This window comes from Doryrhamphus excisus, linkage group LG16 (assembly GCF_037039965.1).
Source record: "Doryrhamphus excisus strain RoL-2023G ecotype Guam linkage group LG16, RoL_Dexc_Guam_v1.1, whole genome shotgun sequence".
NCBI lineage: Eukaryota > Metazoa > Chordata > Actinopteri > Syngnathiformes > Syngnathidae > Doryrhamphus > Doryrhamphus excisus.
In genome coordinates this window covers 8,072,133-8,093,731 of record NC_136372.1, presented here as the reverse complement: position 1 = coordinate 8,093,731, position 21,599 = coordinate 8,072,133, and the positions used below count along the sequence as shown (strand labels likewise).

The window sequence follows — 21,599 nt, the reverse complement described above, 5'->3', positions numbered from 1 at the left end:
CACATTCAATAACACACAGTGAAACTTATTGAATTTAAATCACCTTCGTAATAAAAATCTGACATTTTAATTATTGTGCTTTTTTTATTCTATAAAGGCACCTTTACGGAATACTAAACTGTCGCTGGGGGTCCTGACAAACACACATTTCCAACATGGCGACGTCCATCGGTCTACTATTAAAACCTTGGACACCGAGGTAATATTGTATTTATTAGATAAATAAATATAGTCCCTGCTTTTTGTTGTGTTTTGTGTCGGATTATATCCATTTAGAAAAGCTAAATGGACACACATCGCTGTAAATTTTATTGTAGGTTGGTTCAAGAAGAACTCATATCTAATAAATAAGACCGCAATTATTGTTAATGTTGGCGTAAAATATTAAGTACAATTGCTAGTCTTTTACTAAATACTAAATTTACTGAAGAAGCACTCACGTTTGTGTTGATCATCTTGAATACAATTGCCTGGTATTCTATGAATTACTAGTGGACATGTTGGGATTTTGCAGGGTGTTGGCGGTACGATGGAGCAGATACAATCCATACTACCTGGAGCCAGAGGTAAGGAAGGAGGCCTACGACAAACCAGAAACAGAACTGAGCGCCGAGGAGAAGGAAGAGCGGGCGCTCAAGGCAGTCAGACCCATCAAGGCGGCAGTCAACAGTGTCACCAGCTCAGTTTTTGACGACCCGCTCATCAGGTACTGCAGACGTCTCGTTCAAGGCTGGTTCAGTAACATACATCATGGGGCTCCTTATCATTTTTGTCTTTTCCCTTTACAGTAAATTCATCAACATGATGATGAAGCATGGAAACAAAGTTTTGGCAAGAGAGATCATGACAGAGGTACGGTATGTGCATGCAACTCAACTGCAGAGAGTACCAGGCATATCAATTTTACTTAATGGAATATAATATGTATTATGATGCAAGAGATATTCTATATATCCTATACATTATGAGGAAAAGCCTAAATATGTTCTTCCCTTTTCAACAGACATTGGAGCATATTAAAAGGAAACAGGTGGAGAAATACCACAAAGCTCCAGAGGGGAAAAGAGAGGAGATTGAGTGCAACCCTTACTCCATCTTCCATCAGGCTATAGAGAACTGTCAGCCAATCGTAGGCCTTGCTAGCATCAAGAGAGGTGGAAGGGTCTATCAGGTCAGTGCTGATTTTATACTTTGGTGTGTTTTTTTTCTTAAATATTAAGGTTTTGAGAAATAAGTTGTATATTTGAGAGGGGAAAAGTAATTTTTGGGAGGAAAGAAAGTAGTGCTACTTGTTTATCTTTGAAGGAAAAAGGACATTTTTGCACAGGGAAAAAGACAAATTTTCTACCAAATCTACAAAAAAAATGTAATTATGGAGAAAATTACATTTTTGAGAAACATATTAGTTGTTTTTTTCAGAAAAAACCTGCGAAAATAAAATGAGTATTTTTCCCCCAAATACCAGTGTACACACTAAGAGTAAAAAAATTTTTTGGAGAAATAAGTTGTATATTTGAAGGAGAAAAAGGTTAATTTTGTTTTTTCTCAAAACTTATTTTTCCATCTTTGAAGGAAAAAGGACATTTTTGCAGGGGGGAAAAAAATATAGATTTTGAAGAAAAATCTAATTTTTGAGAACTAAATGTAGTATTTTTTTTAAATAAACTATTTTTGAGGAAAATAAAAAAATTTGAGTTTTTCCCCAAAATACAAGTTTACACACTAAAAGGGGGAAAATGAAAATTAAGGTTAAGAAATAAGTTGTGTAGTTGAGGGAGGAAAGGTTTAATTTAAAGGAAAAATGACATTTTTGTATGCTGATTTTGAAGAAAAACATTTAGATTTTCAAGAAAATAATTTTTTTTAGAAACATATGTAGGAGTTGCATTTTTTATTAGGAAAAACTTTTTTTTCTATTTTTGAAGAAAATAAAATTGCGTATTTTTCTCCCAAATCCCCCCAAATTAAGATTAAGAAATGTGTTCTATATTTGAGGGAGATAAAAAAATTAAAATTTGAGAAAAAAAATAGTGTTAGTAGTTTATTTTTGAAGGAAAAAAAATGATATTTCTGCAGGGTGACAAAAAGACAAATGGAGGAGGGTCACTGAGATTTTGTGGGGGGGGGAATCACATTTTTAAGAAAATTAATGGTTTAGTTTTATTTGAACATTATTACAACAGTATTTTTGGGGGAAATAACATTTTTGAGAAGTTATTTTCAAGAAAGAAGTAGATTTTTGAGGGGGAAAAAATTCCAAGAGAAAATGTGTAGCTTTGATAAAAGAATTAAGTCATAATTTCACATGGATGAATTTTTCTCTTTTCATTGTGGCTGTACAAAAACTACCATAACAAAGCAGCTGTAACCACACTGTATATCTACACCCTCACCTAGGTGCCTGTACCGCTTCAAGACAACAGGCGACGCTTCCTCGCAATGAAATGGATGATCACTGAGTGCAGGGACAATAAACATCGGCGCACAAACATGTACGAAAAACTCTCCCAGGAGCTGCTGGCGGCCTCTAACAAGGAGGGCAACGTCTTCAAGAAGAAGACCGAGATGCACAAGATGGCCGAAGCCAACAGAGCATACGCCCATTACCGCTGGTGGTAGGCCAAGTGTCAAAGACGGGACACCAGAGGGTGTCACATGCTTTTGGAAATAATGAACCCCACAAAACAGCTCTAATATGACAGCGGACTATCCAGAGGTGAGAGGCATCACACCTCTGATTAGGGATGGTGTGCAATAGTCATGCTAACATCTAGAAAATGCATTATGGTAACGGTTTATTGGATAAATCATATGAAAACAAACTCTTCCTGCATATAGGAACGGCTTTGCTGTAGCTGCCTCATGTAATAACTGCTGAAAAAACAAGACGTGACAGAAATTCAAACCTTTTAATAAAATATCTCTCAAAACTACAACTCTTTTAACTATTGGTCACACATTTGAAACAAAGCAAGCATCACACCAGCTTGAATCTGATGTTCAGAAATGTTCATAAAGGAATGCTTTCAATATATAAAACTTTTATAAATAAAAAAATGTCAGTGAATGAACTCAGGAACTGAACTTGTGATCTATTGCACATTGACAACATCATCTCCACTCATTGGTGATTTGTGTCCATCAAAAAAAAAAGTTGCTGGTGAACTCCCGTTGTCCTGGCGAGTATTCTAGTCTGCGATTTCGCTGTAGTAGTACCTGTGTGCCGTGCCGCTGAGCACCCAGCCTCCCGCCCTGAACTCCAGGATCTCCAGCAGCAGCAGGCGGGCCATAGAGGTCAGGCCCTCCTGAAGCAGGAAGCCATCCCGCAGCAGGAAGAAGAGCTCATCCATGCGCTGGCTGTTGGCCTTTTCTAGCTGCTCCCCGATGCGGTGGAGCTGCAGCACCAGACAGTCCACCTGTGGCAGAAAAGGGAAGGTAACCTCTTTCATTCTTGGTCACCATTTATAGCATTCAGGGTCACGTGTGAGTTGGAGCCTTTCCATAGTTGATGGAAAGAAAACAAAATGTTGTGGAAAAGTTTGTCACACTTAAAATTTTAATATTGGTCAATGACAACACAAATGCAGTCAGGACTTTGACTAGGCCACTTTTGGATCATTGTCCTGCTGCAGAACCCAAGTTGGTTTCAGTTTGAAGTCACCAACAGATGGCCGGACATTCTCCTTCAGAATATTTTGGTAGACAGCAGAATCCATGGTTCCATTTATCACAGCAAGTCTTCCCGGTCCTGAAGCAGCAAAACAGCCCCAGACCATCACACTACCACCACCATATTTTACTGATGGTATGATGTTTTTTTTCTGAAATGTGGTGTTACTTTTATGCCCGCACACCTTCCAAAAAGTTCAACCTTTGTCTCGTCAGACCACAGAGTATTTTCCCAAATGTCTTCATCAAGATGTTTTCTGGCAAAATGTATTTTTGTTCAGCAGTGGTTTTCGTTTTGGAACTCCATGCAGGCTGTTTTTGCCCAGTGTCTTTCTGATGCTGGAGTCATGAACACTGACCTTAACTGAGGCAAGTGAAGCCTGCAGTTCTTTAGATGTTGTAACATAATTAAGAACCTACCCAGCAACACAAGAAAAGTGCTTACAAATATTTAAGTACAGTCTCCTTTACCTCCTCTTCATTCATGAGAGCATCAGGTTGCGCCAGCCTCATCAGACAGTCGTAGACAGGAAGGACCAGCGCCACCATGGGCATGTTGTTCACCTGTGCGTCAGGATATAAGAGAAACAACTTGACTTTCATGAGCTCCATGAAAGTTTGATTTTGGTACCTTTCAATGGAAATAGAAACTATCCTGTGGTCCATCTATCCAATGCCAAACATGTCTTACTTTAAGGTAGTCGTAGATGTTACAAATGAAGGTCACGTAGCAGACCCACTCCTGCAAGGACCGACTTCTGGTCTTCTCACGCTCCTTGAACTCCTGCTGGAGGCGGTTGAGCAGGCTCCTCCGGAACACGCTGCCGTTGTTTTGCTTGGCCTCTGCCTGCCGCCATAGAAACTGCTCAGTACAGGCAAACAACTACTTTCTATTAAAAAATGACTTCAACTGTAACAAATAAATACATAAAATTCAAGTAAATCAATATATTTATTTTAGTGTATTTTCAGAATTGATATTGTTTTATTAAAGTACAGTTATATATAATTTTATTTAAAAATACACTTAGTACTATTTGTGGAAAACAACAAAAAATAGAGATCTCAACACAATTATTGTACATATTTACAATTTTGTTAATATTGTTATATTATGCAAGTATATAAATTTGTATTAAAACTAGGGCTGTCAATCCATGAAAATATTTGTGATTAATCACAATTAACTCTGAATTAATCACATTTAGGGTGAGGAGCTCAGCCATCCAGGAGGGGCTCAGAGTAGAGCCGCTTCTCCTTCACATCGAGAGGAGTCAGTTGAGGTGGCTCGGGCATCTAGTCCGGATGCCTCCCGGACGCCTCCCTGGCGAGGTGTTCCGGGCATGCCCAGCCAGGAGAAGGCCCCGGGGCAGACCTAGGACACGCTGGAGGGACTATGTCTCACAGCTGGCCTGGGAACGCCTTGGTGTCCTCCCGGTGGAGCTGGAGGAGGTGGCCGGGGACCGGGAAGTCTGGGCTTCCCTTCTAAGACTGCTGCCCCCGCGACCCGGACCCGGATAAGCGGAGGAAAATGGATGGATGGATGGATAATCACATTTAATCACAAATTAAAGAAACAAATGTTTTTTTTTAAATCTTTTTTGCAAATGTTTTATATTTTACATGCCTGGACTAGAAAAAGAACTGCTTTAAATCTCATTGTGTATGATGTGTATTTATGTTTTGTAATTTTTAGACACTGCATATATAATTTTTGCATTTTAAAGAGCTACTTAGAACCTCCTTCATATCCAACACTGCAAAAAAAATAAAATTCTTGCAATTTTTGGAAAAAGTGTCTATGAATGTATATCTCCCTAATATGGCAGACCTGCACAATGGTATAGCAGATGCGTCCAGCCTCTTTGCTGAAAACCTGGTCCTTTAAAGACTGATCCACAATGATGCTGGATACCTTCTCTAGATTCACTGAGCCCGGATCTGAAAGTGACACATGCAAATACTGTATGTGGTTTCAGTGCCATTACGCTTCACGTTGTCACGGCACAATCTCACCTTTCAAGGCTGTTTTCAGCAACATCTGCGTCTGTAGGTCAAATGACTGGATCTTGTAGTCTTCTGGGGAGTTCTCCATGGCCGCAGGAAACACCTAAAATACTCCTGAGAGCTGCCAGGCTGCCGTGAACATAACATTAAAGGATCCAATCTTTAAATTCACATTTAAACTATGGAGTAAACAGAGGCTACAGTGTCTTTTGTAAGACAACAATAGCTGCACAATCCTGTGTTGTCATCAACTTGGCTGCTTCCCACAGGTCCTTTATATTGGGATAGCAGGGATTAAAATGGCTAACAGTTCATTCACACAGACAGTACGCAGTACATGAATTTAACAAACTAATTCGACCTAAGAGAATGTGTCTGGCAAATGCACAGCTTGGTTACAGGTATTGGTGTAACTCATAAAATAAATACCAGTTTTCATCCAAGTTCGCGATGCTAGCTAGCTGCTTTACTACTCAACTAGTGGGAGTTCGGGTTTAGGCATCGGTCGCTACGCCTGTCTTAAAACGTAATAAGTTAGCAGGAAAAAAACCGAAAGACTACTTTAAAAATAAACAACAATAACGTGCTACTTACGTTTAGAGAAACGTTACGCGAATATGTACTTATTTCACGGCGATTCTTGCATCAACACTCCACCGAAACAGGTACTACACACTCAAAGAGTAAGTATTACGAATTTAAGACAAGATGATTCCCTGTCTGTGGATGACTGCAATCTCGATCGCCATCTTGTGGCTGGAGAAAACACTTTGTGTATTTTCTGTGATATAAATAAATTGCTCCAGCATACCCCTCATATGGACAAGCGGAATAGAAAATTAATGAATGAATGTTATTTAATTCTTTCATTAAAAGCTTTTAGTCAATAAATGTTGGTGTAGTCCGCCAATAGCTTTTCGAGAGCATTCTAGACGTAAAATCCAGTGTCGTGCCTGAGGCTGCATTGTCTACCTCCAGCCACTATTGGCGGTGTTTTACCATCTTCATCATCCGTCAACCGCGGTGATACAAGAAGCAGTAGTGTACCCGGAAGTAATCGCGTCTTTCAATGCTGGATACAGCATAAATTGAACTTGTGAATGTACGACTTTATATTTGTTTTGTGTACCGGGTCGAAGAAGCATTTAATAAAGGACTATACATTTTGTAGGTAAGTAGGCACATTCGTCGATAGCAAGTGTTCTTGTTGTTATATTAGCTCGAGGCTAAGTCCTACAACATGCCCTCTATGGTTTGTTTACATAGTTCACCACATGACAGCACAGAGGCTATACTACTTATTAAATATTTTGTCAGTAGTTACACTACTAAAATTAGTTAGTCTGCTGAATGTAAACATGTAAACATAATAGCATTTTCACTCTGAGATCCTATTGGTTATTATTGTCTTAACATGTTTGTCACCTGGGTTATTACCTCTACCTTTGGTGAATATAAACTACAAACAATTTATTAAAAATTCAAATCAATTTATCCATATCTCCCCAAATACCAGAAAGTCATGATCTGTTGTAATTTTAAATTCTAACAGGTGGCAGACAAAGACATGGTGGGCTATGACCCCAGGGCACAGAGGGCGCCACTTACTACAGAGGAAGCAGCCCTGGCTGGCTCAGCTGCTGGAATAGTCACCCGGGCTGTCGTCAGCCCATTTGACGTCATTAAAATACGATTTCAGGTAAGAGAAAATATCTTTTTACTTGGAGATGCTGTGTGCATAATACTAGTGTTGATATGTTGCTGTGCAGCTGCAGATTGAGAGTCTTTCCTCTGCAAGGTCATCAGGAAAGTACTGGGGATTATTTCAGGCTTCACGTTGCATTCACACAGAGGAGGGAGTCTCTGCTTTCTGGAAGGGACACATCCCTGCACAGCTACTTTCTATTTGTTATGGAGCAGTCCAGGTATATTATTTCTCAAGAAGTTTTCTTTTAAACCAAATGATATTTCAAAATGTGTTGGTATGTGTGCACTTTGTAGTTTGCCAGCTTTGAGTGTCTGACTAAGGTGGTCCATGACATGACGGCATTCGACAGCCAGGCATCAGGGATGCACTTCATGTGTGGAGGCTTGGCCGCCTGCTCTGCTACTGTGGTGTGTCAGCCTCTGGACACGCTGCGCACACGCTTTGCAGCTCAGGGCGAGCCTAAGGTGGGAAGTTGGTACACATAATTGGAGCTTTAAGACTGAAATAAAAATAAATATTGTGAGTTGTAATTGTAATTTTACAAGGGAAAAGTCAGAATACATAAAGAAATGATAGAATGTTGTATATTTATATTTTAGACATATATTTCAAAATATTAAATAATAATATTACGACAAAATTAACCATTTCACATCAATTAAGTCCTTATATTACAAGAAACAAGTCGCATTGATGAGATAAAGCTAAAAATATTAGCATAAGAAAAAAAAATCATTTTAAGAAACAATTTAATTCAGTAAAAATCTTAAATATTTCATCATTAATATTATAAGTTAGTGTATTATGATATTTTACAAAAATACAGTCATGAGACTATATCTGAAATATTATGAGACAGTCATAATATTTAAAAATATATAAGTAATGAAGAGTATTTTGAAAATTGTGTTTAATTTTAGCATTAATTGCATTAAATAAAATGAAATGTCATTTCATGACAATACGGTGACACTGTCATTTTATGAGAATAAACTTGCACTTGTGTGACAAAGTTGTAATATTATGAGGATAGTCTTAATTTTATACGAACAAAAACATAATTTAACAGGAATTAAGTTTTAATTTCCAAGAATACATATATTCAAAATGTTAGAATGAAGTTGTAATTTTACAGGAATAAAGTACAAACAAACAAAGCAATAAAAACTTAATACTTTTGTGGGAATAAAGTTGTAATATGACAGAGCATGACAAAGCATAGAGAATTGAAAGACACACTGCTATTTGAAGTACAGTGGTGGGAAAAAGTGTTTGCCCTTTTCCTGATTTCTTATTTTTTGTCACACTTAAATCTTTCAGATCAGCAAACAAATATAAGTATTAGTCAATGACAGCACAACTGAACACAAAATGCAGTTTTTAAATGAAACTTTTTATTATTAAGGGAGAAAAATATCCAAACCTACAAGGCCCTGTGTGAAAAGTGATAGCGCCCCCAAACCTAATAACTGGTTGGGCCACCCTTAGCGGCAACAACTGCAATCAAGCGTTTGTGATAACTTGCAATGAGTCTCTTACAGTGCTGTGGAGGAATTTTGGCCCATTCATCTTTGCAGAATTGTTGTCATTCAGCCACATTGGAGGCTTTTCCAGCATGAAGCGCCTTTTTAAGGTCATGTTCTTTTTGTTCAGCAGTGGTTTTGGTCTTGGAACTCTGCCATGCAGGCCGTTTTTGCCCAGAGTCTTTCAAAGAGTCATGAACACTGACCTTAACTGACGCAAGTGAGGCCTGCAGTTCTGTGGATGTTGTTGTGGGGCCTTTTGTGACCTCTTGGATGAGTCATCGATGCTCTCTTGGGGTCATTTTGGTTGGGCGGTCACTCCTGGGAAGGTTTTTCCATGTTTTTGCCATTTATGGATAATGGCTCTCACTGTGGTTTGCTGGAGTCCCAAAGCTTTAGAAATTGCTTTATAACCATTTCCAGACTGATAGATCACAATTAACCTCAGTTAAGTTGTGTTTTAACGGAATGGAGGGAGTCAATTTTTCATTTCAAGGATTCATTAAAAAACTGCATTTTGTGTTCTTTGCGTTGTTACGTTGACTAATATCTTAATTTATTTGATGATATGAAACATTTAAGTGTGACAAACATGCAACACATGGGACAAACACTTTTTTAGTGGTGAATGTATTATTGCTCATTTTACACGATGTGTGTGTGTGTGTGTGTGTGTTTACAGATGTACAAGAACCTGCCACATGCCGTGTCTAAAATGTGGCGCACAGAAGGAGCGCTTACATTCTACCGCGGCCTTTCACCGACACTCATTGCTGTATTTCCTTACGCTGGATTGCAGTTCTTCTTCTACAACATTTTTAAAAGAATTCTGACTCCGCCTCCTTTCGCTGGGACATCAGGAGGTGAGTGCAGGTCATTTGATGATTCATAAAAACTGTTTTTTTTTCTTTACTGCTTTAGTCTTAATTCATATTCTTAAAAGTACATCAAAAAGCTGAATACATCCTTTTTGATCACTCCCCCACCCTTTTCCATGTAATAGACTATTCCATGTTACTGTGCATGTGCATATTGATTCAACGCAAGGCATTTGATGGTTGATTTGAGTTTTTTTCCCCCTCAAAATGATGTCCAAGAAAACATGAGGAGTCTGATCTGTGGCAGTGGAGCTGGAGTGATTAGCAAAACTATCACGTATCCATTTGACCTCTTCAAGAAAAGACTGCAGGTTGGAGGTTTTGAGGAGGCCCGAGTACAATTTGGGCAGGTGAGCTTGTCATTCTTTACAGTACTACACGTGCACACACACACTAAACACACTTTGGTTTTACTTAACTCATTTGCTACCAAAGACATGTTTAAACGTCTTTGCTGAAACTAACCTACGTATGTTCAACTGCTGATTTAGTAAAGAGCAGAAAATGGTAGAAACAAACCGGTTTTTTTTCTATCAATCAATCAAACTTTATTTGTAGAGCACTTTTCATACATAGAATGTATTCAGTTCAGGAAGTGCTGCCATCTGCGCTGGGGGCTGCCCACGGCCAAGGCCATAATGCCGCACCTCAGGGGGCCACCACACAACAGGTAGGCAGGGGACCCACAGTGGTGGGGCACCACCACAGAGTTCCCAGCCACCCCAGTCGGTAAGCCCCACGAGAGGAGACACTCCAGCCCCCAACTGAGAACAGCCCCCACTAAGGAAATATGGGATAAAAAATATAAAAACATAAAATAAGAATATAGAAAGTATATATAGAAATAATGACATAAAAAGTAAAATATATAAGAACATTAATAAAAAACTAAAATAAGCATTGTAAAAATATAAAGACATTTTGGTTAAGATCCAAAACAAAAGGTGTAGGGTATAAAATAACCATTAGATAAAAGTCAAGTTCAAAGGTAAAAAAAAGAGTATACTAAGAACATGAGTTAAAAGCCAAATTAAATAGGTGGGTCTTTTAGCCTATTTTTAAAAATCTTTCTGATGAAAGACGGCCGGTACCGAGAGTTATGACTTTTGAAAAATGGCGGGATTGAATGAGTTAACATAAAGAGCCAATGGGTCCATTTTTAGGTCATCCTAGTCGTGGAACTGTGGACCAGGATCCTTGAAGGTGCATGGGGGTTCGCCCAACCAGTCTACATGTGTTTTGTAGACTTGGAAGAAGTCATTTGACCGTGTTCCTCTGGGAATTCTGTGGGGAGTATGGGGTGTCGGATCAGCTAATTCAGGCTGTTGGTTCCGTGTATGACTGCTGGTGAGTCTGACCCGTTTCCGGTGAGGCTTGGACTCCGCCAGGACTGCCCTTTGTCAGCCATTCTGTTCATTACTTTTATGGACAGAATTTCTAGGTGCAGCCAGGGTGTTGTTTTGGTTTGGTGGCTGCAGGATTGGGTCTCTGCTTTTTGCATATGACGTAGTCCTGCTGGCTTCATTGAGCCATGACCTTCAACTCTAACTGGATGAGAACCAGCACCTCCAAGTTCGAGTTTATGGTTCTCGCCCGGAAAAGGGTGGCGTGCCATCTCAAGAGTCCGGGATGAGAGCCTGCCCCATGTGGAGGAATTTAAGTACCTCAGGGTCTTGTTCAGGGAAGGATGGAACGCGAGATCGACAGGCGAATTGGTGTGGCGTCTGCAGTGATGCGGCCTCTACATCGGTCCGTTGTGGTGAAGAGAGACCAAAGCCGAAAGGCAAAGCTTTTAATTTACCAGTCGATCTACGTTCCTACTTATGGTAATAATGATCCTAAGGACTTATAAACAACCTGCGAATGCTACAATACAATAAACCTTCAAGATGCTATTGAAAAATGTTCCTGGATAAATCTCTTAACTGTGATGCTCATGTGTAGGTGCGGCGTTATCGAGGCCTGGCGGACTGTGTGGTCCAGATCACCAAAGAGGAGGGCGTTCGAGGCTACTTTAAAGGCCTCTCTCCCAGCCTGCTGAAGGCGGCGCTGTCAACCGGTTTCACTTTTTTTTGGTATGAGTTTTTCCTCAACGTACTGTGTGACCTCAAGGAGAGCCAAAGAGTGAACAACAAAAGATAGCAAAGGGACACAGGAAGTGGTCGCTAGGTGCTTTATATTGTGTTTACATACATGTAATGGGCTATGGGTTTTTTTTTGACTGATGAAAACATTATTTATCATGATGGGTTGTTACCTTTCATCAAGTGAAGCATGTAGGTTGTGTTTTTACCAGGTGTTTATCTGTTTATACGTTATATGAGTGGATTTGGATGAAATTTTAATCAAAGAGCTAATTTTGGAGAGGACCATTTCCGCACATAACTCCACAATAAATGGGTCAGAGCACTTACAGAACACGTTTACAAAAGGTTCTATAAACTATCAAAAACTGATCAAAAAAATGTGGGATTATTTTGGTTTGTCATTTGCACATTTTAACCTTTCGTGTTTAGTCATTATCAATAAACTGTGTGATATTTATGAGGTCAAAGAAAAGTGTTGAAACAGCATTTTGTTATTAAAGTTTATAGCTGTTATGTAGTTTGTGTTGTGTGATATTTCATTTTATTCTTATTGTATTTCGTACAAGTAGGCTGACTTGTAATGCCAGCCATTTTAATTTCTAACATGCAGTACTCACGTCTAACAGCATGGGGCGCCAGTGTGTAAACCTGCCTCAATAAAATATCACCAGAAGAAACAATCGTGGCGCCAAATTCTCCTTTAAAAGCGGTCTAAAAGATGGCGGTTTAAAACCAAAGAAAAACATTTCTTGTCCTTCTGCCATGATTGTGAACATTTCAAAAATTAGCATGACGTTGGAAAATGAGCTAACTACAGCAACCATTTTGAAAAAGCACCACACTATCCCGAGTACTTCAAAGTGAGCTGTGGTAAGTAGCACATCAAAATGAAAATGAAAAGGTTATTATTTCTACAATGTAACCTTCATAAAGCTTTGCAGAATGCTGTGAAATTTGTGTTATTTTTGTGTTAAAATTCCATATTCAAAATCCAGAGTCATGTTATGCAAGCCAAATATTCACCAGTTTTCTTCTGAACTGAAGATATATGAATCACTGGACCTGATAATCAAAATCAGAAAAGCAGTGAAAACCTTTCGTACATTGGAGAACATTCTAAAAACAATTCACATGAAGAACAAGCTTAAGTGACATGTTTTCTATTGTTTTTATTTTGTTCTTATTTTCAAGCAATATCCCTTGCACATTCCTTTCTTTGTTATTTACTTTTTCTTATTTTTGTTGATATTGTGCTGTAGAAATTGCACTTTTATGTTCCTGTAATTCTGCTTATATTGTTTTGTACACTTGAAGTTTGTAATAAAATATATAAAAAAAAAAAAAAGCTGTAGCTAGCAAAAAAAAAACCACCGCACACATATGGCTGCTACAGTATTTTATTTCAATTCATTTCATTTACATAACGTTAACTCCAGCATAGGATAAAGTCAATACAGTTTGAGTTTACAACTACACAGAACGCACATAATTATGCCAAACCCATGCAAAACACTGGCACAGTAAATAGGTAGTGTGTCATTTAAATACACAACAGTCAGTTAGCATGAAAACAGGATTGTTATTAGTAAGGATACAGTCCTGAATAAAATCTGATTGGGTGAAAATGACAATATTTACATTACTGATGCTGAGTCATCACTTGGTGGCTGGCTATGTGGAGATGTTGCACCATTGTCTTATTTTAACATCAATGTCTTACTGTGTCCAATAACGTTTTGCAGGGGACCTCGCCTTTGCCATCAGGATTAAACGTGATCATATACATTTTTGACTACTATTATGCGATATCATCTCCGGTTTCTACTTTTTCATGTTGTTGATGTTGTATTTACAAGCTGGTTACAGTCCACCAGCCTAAAATGCACTCAGTCTGAAGATTTTGTTTAGTATTAATAATAAAAACCATATGCTATTTACAGCTATACAATCACTTACAACCAAGTGTGGCTGTAGAAACCATAGTAGTATTCGAGTGTTACAGTCACAGGCCCAACAACACATACGTGTTGAAGCACACTGCCAGAAGCAAAACAACACAAATGTGCATCATCTGTTTCAATCACAACATATCTGAGCAACCACACCCTGAGCTTTTTTAAGGAATGTATTTTACACCTAATTGGGCTAAGTGGTGCTCACTGGCAGACTTAACTGGACTTTTTAAGGGCCACCGTGGAGTTTCCATCCCTTTTTAAGGAACTGCAAGACTTCAGGCTTGCCTGTCTGCAGGCTCTGCCAGTCATGCTGACAAGTCTCCTTCAGCTGGCTGGCTGATGGGGCATTATGGGATGTGCTGGGCAGGCAGGCATCCTCTGCTTCATTGAGAGTAGAGGGCGTATACACGTTTGGGGCGGCTTCCCTCGCGCTCTCATTCGGGCTGAGGGCTGGCGTTCCAGGAGAAGAAGCTGGGAAGTTTGAAAATGGAATCCCGGCGGCTCTGGAGATCCGGCAGGGTCAAGGTCTCCGGGGCAGACTTCTTTCTGGGACGGTCCTTCGGGACAGTCAGGAACTCGGGGGCTTCGGTGGAGAGAGGGGTGGACGGGGCGCTGTTTGGGCCGCTGCGGGTGCTGGATGGAAGGGCTGTCTCTGTGATGGAGATGGCTGGAGGGAAGGTGCCGATTTTGAGGTTTGTGGCTTCTTGAGTGGCACGCTCATACTCTCTGACCTCCTCCATTGTCATGTCTGGCAGGGATGAGACAATATAGAAGATGTTGGAGATGAACAAGCTGGTTCAAGAACCCGGACAAACACTTACCTATCCACTCATCCACCCAGGCAAAGGCCTGCTTGTGTCCCAACAGAAGGATATCTCGGATTACCTGAGAAGCATTCCAAGAAAACAATCAAAAGTGCATTCTGCTGGTTGTTGTGTGACTTATTGGAGATCAGATGATTCAAATGAGTCACTTGTTTTGTCATCTCTCTCTTGCTACACCATGTGATCAATTTTTTGCAGGCTGAGGCCATCTGGTTGTGCATCTACATAGGCAAGCTAAGTCTCCAAGATACAAACATGACAAACTGATTTTTTATGCTGACCTTGTGTACAAACTGTTCCACGCGTGTCTGCAGGCCCCACACTTCAAACTTAACGCTGACCAGCTTGTAGGAGCACATGATGGGGTCTTGAGTGTTGATCCATCCTTCCTGCAGGAGTCCTCGGTCCGTCTTCCTTGACTTGAAGTACCGTAAATCCTACATGGCCGTGAGACACCACATCATCGGGTGAGATTATAGGTGTTTAAATGACATCATTGTCTAATTTGCATAATTGTCTGTGATGCATGTGTTGTTTTAAAAATACAGTGTACAGTGGTACCTTAGTTAGTGTCACAAGTCTGGCTCTAACCAAAACAGACGCTAACTGAGTCAAAGAAATAATCCGTTCCAGAAAGCCCATTTTTATAGTTTTGCAATTCAAGTTTTACATGAAAAAACTAATCAAAATACATGAACATTTAAGGTTACTTTAAGGTTACTTTTACCTTCCCTGAAGATCTGTTGTTGACAAAGACACCATGTGGCAGTGAGAGCAACACAGGCGTTTGTGTTTTGGCAAGAGTTATTTCTTGAATTCAATAGTTTCTCTCCATTAGTCTCTGTTTTTCTTCAGATCATGGGTCCAAAACTATTGAATTTGAATAAATAACCCACAGCAAAACACAAAGGTTCTGTCCATGTTGCTCTTCCTTTCATATTTATATGTTTACAAGTTTTATGTATGTAAAAATATTAGTGTAAAACCCCCAAAATGTTATTTTTTGGTGTAACTTTGCTAGCTAGCTGACATCAGTTTTCTATGTATTAGTAAGCAGCTAACAGTAATGCGGTGTATAATAACACAGTAAGAGGCGCGCCATATTGTATGCTAACTGAGTTGACCAAAAAAAACACGATAACCAAGGTTCCACGATACATTTATTTAAAGAACATCTTTGTAATGTTTATTCATTTATCCATTTTTTATACCGCTTATCCTCACGAGGGTTACGGGGGTATGCTGGAGCCTATCCCAGTTGTTTTCCGTCGAGAGGCGGGGTACACCCTGGACTGGTCGCCAGCCAATCACAGGGCACATACAGACAAACAACCATTCACACTCACATTCATACCTATGGACAATTTGGAGTCGCCAATTAACCTAGCATGTTTTTGGAATGTGGGAGGAAGCCGGAGTACCCGGAGAAAACCCACGCACCCACGCACACATGCAAACTCCACACAGAGTGTGTAATGCTTATTTGTATCAACAGTTCCTATTTTTTGCTACATTATGCCCTTTTTCCTGTATTTCCCTATTATTGCTGTTTTTATTTCTGCAATGTGCCACAGGCCTATGTTACAAAAAACGAGGCTCTGTTACCGAATGTTAAATGATCATGACTCAAAAATGACTACATTTGCCACCAAAGTAGAAAACACATAATTTCTTTGGACACCTTCTGTAGTGCCCAACTAATTGACTTCCATTAAACTCATATTTTTTTACGTCACTGCATAAAACAGTATGAAACCACCAACAGCTGCATCCATTTACAAGCCACGTGCACACAAGCACTGACAATCTGCTCAACAGGAGGCCTTTAATTAAGAATCTTATATGGGTTAATTAGCGTTCCCTCCGGACAAATTATACAGTTCTGCTCATTTGTCTCAGGCACTCATGTTGGAACTGTGGCAGACGCTTCATCCCCTACAGGGAGTGCACGTGCTCTGCTTGTTGTCTACATCTGATGTCCACAGGTAAGCTTTACAGGATGACATCACTTGAGTCAAAATGAAATGAATGTATTTATTATGTATGTGACTTTCATTAATAATACTTATTAAAAATACGCATTTTCAACACTCAGAAAATCATTGTAGTGTATTAAAATATTTTTAATTTTTCATGATTAACTTTTAAAAAATACATTTTAAATCTATGACCTATAACTTTATTATCATAATTCGTTCACATGGAGATCACATGGATCGTACTGCCTTATAGTAGGGTGTGCTGCTTTGCTTTTCCTTTCAAACTGGATGCTATGTATTAAGAGCAAAATAATTTATATAATATAATATAATATTGTAAATATATATAAAATATATATAATAATAATATAATAATAATATAAATATAAATATAAATATATAATGGCGGCACGGCGGTCTAGTGGTTAGCGCGCAGACCTCACAGCTGCGGTTCAATTCCACCCTCGGGCATCTCTGTGTGGAGTTTGCATGTTCTCCCCGTGCATGCGTGGGTTTTCTCCGGGTACTCTGGTTTCCTCCCACATTCCAAAAACATGCTAGGTTAATTGGCGACTCCAAATTGTCCATAGGTATGAATGTGAGTGTGAATGGTTGTTTGTCTATATGTGCCCTGTGATTGGCTGGCGACCAGTCCAGGGTGTACCCCGCCTCTCGCCCGAAGACAGCTGAGATAGGCTCCAGCACCCTCGTGAGGAAAAAGCGGTAGAAAATGAATGAATGAATGAATAAATATATAATATTATACATAAATATATAATATATAATATTATAATTTATATATCATGGTTTAGATTTGAAGAAAAAATACTATTTGACTTGAACCTGATATTAGTTAGATCTTCTTCTTTCTCTGTCTGCTTTTCCCTTCAGGGGTCGCCACAGCAAATCAATCTCCTCCACCCAATCATGTGTCTCTCTCACACCAACTACCCTCATGTCCTCCTTCACTACATCCATAAACCTCCTCTTTGGTCTTCCTCTACGCCTCCTACCTGGCAGCTCTAAACGCAGCATCCTTCTACCAATATATTCACTATCTCTCCTCTGGACATGTCCCAACCACCTCAGTCTGGCCTCTCTGACTTTATCTCCAAGGCCTCTAACATGTAATGTCCCTCTGATGTACTCCTTCCTGATCCTTTCCATCCTGGTCACTCCCAATGAGAACCTGATATTATATAGATGCATGTTCAAAATAAAAAAAAAGTAAACTGGGAGGCAGGGATCGAACACCTGGTCTCTACCTACATATATATATATATATATATACAGCGGGGAAAATAAGTATTGAACACGTCAACATTTCTCTCAAAAAACATATTTCTAATCGAGCTATTGACATGAAATTTTCACCAGATGTCGGCATCAACCCAAGTAATGCACACATACAAAGAAATCCAAACATTTATGTCCATAAATTAAGTTATGTGTAATAAAGTTAAATGGCACAGGGAATAAGTATTGAACACATGAAGAAAAGGAGGGGTAAAAAGGTCTGGAATGCCAAGAAAGCAGCTGGAGTTTGTCAGTATTTAGAAGGTTAACCTGTCCCCTATTAGTGCAAAGTAATATCGGCTGGTTTAGTCCTGATTAATGCCTTTTAAAAAGGTTTCTCACCAGCAAGGTGTTAGACAAGAAACATTGCATGATGGGTAAAAGCAAAGAGCTGTCCAAAGACCTACGCAGCCTTATTGTTGCAAAACACACTGAAGGCATTGGTTACAGGCGCATTTCTAAACTTCTGAAAGTTCCAGTGAGTACCATTGGGGCCATCATCCGGAAGTGGAAAGAACACGGCATTACCATAAACCAGCCACGGCCAGGTGCTCCTCGCAAGATTTCAGACAGAGGAGTCAAAACAATCATCAGAAGGGTTCTCCAACAGCCCAGGACCACTCGTGGAGAGCTTCAGAAAAACCTGGAATCAGCAGGTACCGTTGTTTCAAAGAAAACAATAAGTAATGCACTCAACCGCCATGGCCTCCATGCACGCACACCACGCAAGACTCCATTTTTGAAGAGGAAGCATGTTGAAGCTCGTTTGGAGTTTGCGACACAACATTTGGATAAACCCATGACATTCTGGGAGAACATACTCTGGTCAGATGAGACCAAAATTGAACTCTTCGGATGTCATAAGACACAACATGTTTGGAGGAAAAATGGCACTGCACATCACCCCCAAAACACCATACCAACAGTCAAGTTTGGAGGTGGGAGCATCATGGCGTGGGGCTGTTTTTCAGCATGTGGTACTGGTAGACTTCATATCATTGAAGGAATAATGACTGGAGAAAAGTATCGAGACATTCTTGATCAGAATCTGCTGTCATCTGCCAGGCTGCTGAAGATGAAAAGAGGGTGGATCTTTCAGCAAGACAACAATCCCAAGCACACAGCTTGGAAAAAGAAAATAAAGCTGCTAGAATGGCCCAGTCAATCACCAGACTTGAATCCAATTGAAAATCTTTGGAAAGAACTGAAGATCCGGGTTCACAGAAGAGACCCCCGGAACCTTGAAGATTTGAAGGCAGTTTGTGTGGATGAATGGGCCAAAATCACACCTGAGCAATGTATTCGACTGGTTTCTCCATACAGGAGGCGTCTTGAGGCTGTAATCACCAACAAAGGTTTTTGCACTAAGTATTAAATAAATTTCAGTACGCGTGTTCAATACTTATTCCCTGTGCCATTTCACTTTATTACACATAACTTAATTTATGGACATAAATGTTTGGATTTCTTTGTATGTGTGCATTACTTGGGTTGATGCCGACATCTGGTGAAAATTTCATGTCAATAGCTCGATTAGAAATATGTTTTTTGAGAGAAATGTTGACGTGTTCAATACTTATTTTCCCCGCTGTATATATATATACTATATAGCTTCTTTCCCAAAGCCATCACTGCAAAGAACAATCATAAATGAACATACTTATTTTTGCACTACTAAAACACCTCACTGTTATGTACAATAATGCTTCAAACGTGCAATACTGGACTTATGTGCAATAAGATTCATTCATCCAAGTGAAACGCAGGTACAATATGTGCAATACTACATTTTGTTTACTGAAATTCCACATTTTGGTTACTGCAATTCTACATTTTGTTACTGCATAAGGTTATTGTTTTTGATGTACATATATTTACACTTATTTTGAACAGCACTGGCCACATTTATATTTATATTGTTATTCCTTGTTTTATTTTTTATCCCTTTCCTTATTCTTATTTTACTTTCTACAAAATGCACCGTGGAGTTGCACTAAAATTTCGTTGTATGCAACGTTGTATACAATGACAATAAAGGCGATTCTTATTCTGATTCTACCTCAAAAGGCAGCAGCTGTACTATTACACCACCAGGGATGGACAGGTGAGTAGATAAATTCTATAAATTTTATTCTCTTATTCTGCTGTGTGTTGGAAGGTGAGACTCAGGTTATTAGAGGCTTGAGGAATTGGTGTATGAGTATTTCACTTTGTGATCTATGTGTAAATGTGAGCATTTTCCACATTTTTCCAGCATACTCTAAATAGGGCCTGCATTAAATGAGTACATTACATACCCCCCCAGTGTGCCAGTGGTGGTGTCAGGACTTGCCAATAATAAAACACCACTGCAGTGACTCTTTATAACCATACACACAAATCACCTGAGGGCTTGTCCATCATCACAACTTCACCCCCCTTAAACACACTCACACATATCAACAAGCAAGCCCCCAGCCTCTCATCTCAACCAGTAGATAAATACAGTAGCGCATGGTCACTAATTAACTTCATCACTCTTGCATGTGATTCATTCGCAAAACAAAACAGGCGTAGTTCCATGTGATTTAATGGTAGCATCCTTACCTCGGACTCCTTGTAGTGGCGTTCAGGGACCTCGTCGTAGGCTATGTCCACGAAACACACCTCAGTGTCCTCATCTCTTGGCTCGCTGCCAAATATCTGCATATAAAGACAACCGTGTGAGGACAGCAGGATCAATAAATGCGATTTCAGGGGAAATTGACCAATGTTGTGTGGTGAATGCTGTGATTTCCCAAGCCACATGCTGTGTGTGTGTTTAAATGGATCCAGACTGGCTGTGGGTGAAAAACAAATGTAGCGCAGATTGGAAGACATTAGCAGGTACAACAAGAAAATCATTCCCGCTGGTCTGGAAATGATGATAGAAGGGTCAAATTGTGGCCGTCATACAACCGTTAATTAACTTCACAGGCAATCTTTTAAGTACTATTTTAATTACGTCTACAAATAAGCTGCAAGGTGGAGGAGTGGTTAGCATGTAGGCCACACAGTCAGGAGCCTTGGTTCGAATCTGCACTTGGTCATCTCTGTGTAAAATACTGAAATACTGTAGGATTTTAGCGTTTTTTTATTATTTAAGTATTATTTAAGTATTTTAAGTAAAAAAATTACAGGAAAAATATGTAAAATTTGCTTCAATATGTATTTCTAATGCTGCACAGCGGCCGAGTGGTTAGCGTGCAGGCCTCACAGCTAAGAGACCTGAATTCAATTCCACCCTCGGCCATCTCTGCGTGGAGTTTACACATTCTCCCTGTGCATGCGTGGGTTTTCTCCGGCCAGGTTAATTGGCGACTCCAAATTGTCCATAGGTATGAATGTGAGTGTGAATGGTTGTTTGTCTATATGTGCCCTGTGATTGGCTGGCGACCAGTCCAGGGTGTACCCCAACTCTCGCCGGAAGACAGCTGGGATAGGCTCCAGCACCCCTGCGACCCTCGCGAGGATAAACGGTAGAAAAAGAATGACTGAATGAATGTATTTCTAATAGGTCGTATTCAACAATGAAGCAGCAGGATTTATTAGTTTAAATCATAATGAGGTGAGGGATGAAAGACTATGACGGTATCCTGTGAGGCACATTGCTTTGGCAAGTCTAATGACAATTTTACACAAACTAGTCCCTTTA

The 21,599-nt window shown here is 39.6% G+C and overlaps 4 protein-coding genes across 4 annotated transcripts in view; 2 read left to right on the top strand and 2 right to left on the bottom strand.

Moving 5' to 3' along the window:
• Positions 1–107: 107 nt before the first annotated feature.
• Positions 108–3,091, top strand: mrps7 (mitochondrial ribosomal protein S7). The gene is made up of 5 exons (XM_058050212.2): positions 108–199; positions 515–706; positions 789–852; positions 1,004–1,171; positions 2,398–3,091. Exons 1-5 carry the CDS (start codon positions 156–158, stop codon positions 2,617–2,619), a joined length of 690 nt encoding a protein of 229 aa, XP_057906195.1. The 5' UTR covers positions 108–155; the 3' UTR covers positions 2,620–3,091.
• On the bottom strand, positions 2,859–6,438 carry LOC131103724 (MIF4G domain-containing protein B). The gene is made up of 6 exons (XM_058050213.2): positions 6,271–6,438; positions 5,686–5,805; positions 5,501–5,610; positions 4,361–4,516; positions 4,141–4,233; positions 2,859–3,416 (listed from the first exon to the last, which is right to left on the bottom strand). Exons 2-6 carry the CDS (start codon positions 5,762–5,764, stop codon positions 3,189–3,191), a joined length of 666 nt encoding a protein of 221 aa, XP_057906196.1. The 5' UTR covers positions 5,765–5,805; positions 6,271–6,438; the 3' UTR covers positions 2,859–3,188.
• Positions 6,439–6,687: 249 nt separating this feature from the next.
• Positions 6,688–12,351, top strand: slc25a19 (solute carrier family 25 member 19). The gene is made up of 7 exons (XM_058049446.2): positions 6,688–6,847; positions 7,229–7,375; positions 7,446–7,601; positions 7,678–7,848; positions 9,590–9,770; positions 10,005–10,135; positions 11,730–12,351. Exons 2-7 carry the CDS (start codon positions 7,244–7,246, stop codon positions 11,925–11,927), a joined length of 969 nt encoding a protein of 322 aa, XP_057905429.2. The 5' UTR covers positions 6,688–6,847; positions 7,229–7,243; the 3' UTR covers positions 11,928–12,351.
• Positions 12,352–13,234: 883 nt separating this feature from the next.
• The window catches only part of pitpnc1a (phosphatidylinositol transfer protein cytoplasmic 1a), a 60,943-nt gene continuing 52,578 nt past the window's right edge, over positions 13,235–21,599 (bottom strand). Inside the window, exons 6-9 of the mRNA XM_058048801.2 lie at positions 20,513–20,608; positions 14,933–15,088; positions 14,649–14,712; positions 13,235–14,575 (exon numbers count right to left, since the gene is read on the bottom strand). Of these exons, the coding sequence (XP_057904784.2) occupies positions 14,262–14,575; positions 14,649–14,712; positions 14,933–15,088; positions 20,513–20,608 (630 nt within the window). The 3' untranslated portion in view covers positions 13,235–14,261. The remainder of the gene's footprint in view (positions 14,576–14,648; positions 14,713–14,932; positions 15,089–20,512; positions 20,609–21,599) is intronic.

Coding starts and splice junctions, on each gene's coding strand:
- mrps7 (XM_058050212.2), top strand. CDS start 156: ATGGCGACGTCCATCGGTCTACTATTAAAACCTTGGACACCGAG. Junction 200..514: donor TTAAAACCTTGGACACCGAG/GTAATATTGTAT, acceptor GGGATTTTGCAG/GGTGTTGGCGGTACGATGGA. Junction 1,172..2,397: donor GAGGTGGAAGGGTCTATCAG/GTCAGTGCTGAT, acceptor ACCCTCACCTAG/GTGCCTGTACCGCTTCAAGA.
- LOC131103724 (XM_058050213.2), bottom strand. CDS start 5,764: ATGGAGAACTCCCCAGAAGACTACAAGATCCAGTCATTTGACCTACAG. Junction 5,611..5,685: donor GCTGAAAACAGCCTTGAAAG/GTGAGATTGTGC, acceptor TGTCACTTTCAG/ATCCGGGCTCAGTGAATCTA. Junction 4,517..5,500: donor TCTGCTATACCATTGTGCAG/GTCTGCCATATT, acceptor CTATGGCGGCAG/GCAGAGGCCAAGCAAAACAA.
- slc25a19 (XM_058049446.2), top strand. CDS start 7,244: ATGGTGGGCTATGACCCCAGGGCACAGAGGGCGCCACTTACTACAGAG. Junction 7,602..7,677: donor TTTGTTATGGAGCAGTCCAG/GTATATTATTTC, acceptor TGCACTTTGTAG/TTTGCCAGCTTTGAGTGTCT. Junction 7,849..9,589: donor CAGCTCAGGGCGAGCCTAAG/GTGGGAAGTTGG, acceptor GTGTGTTTACAG/ATGTACAAGAACCTGCCACA.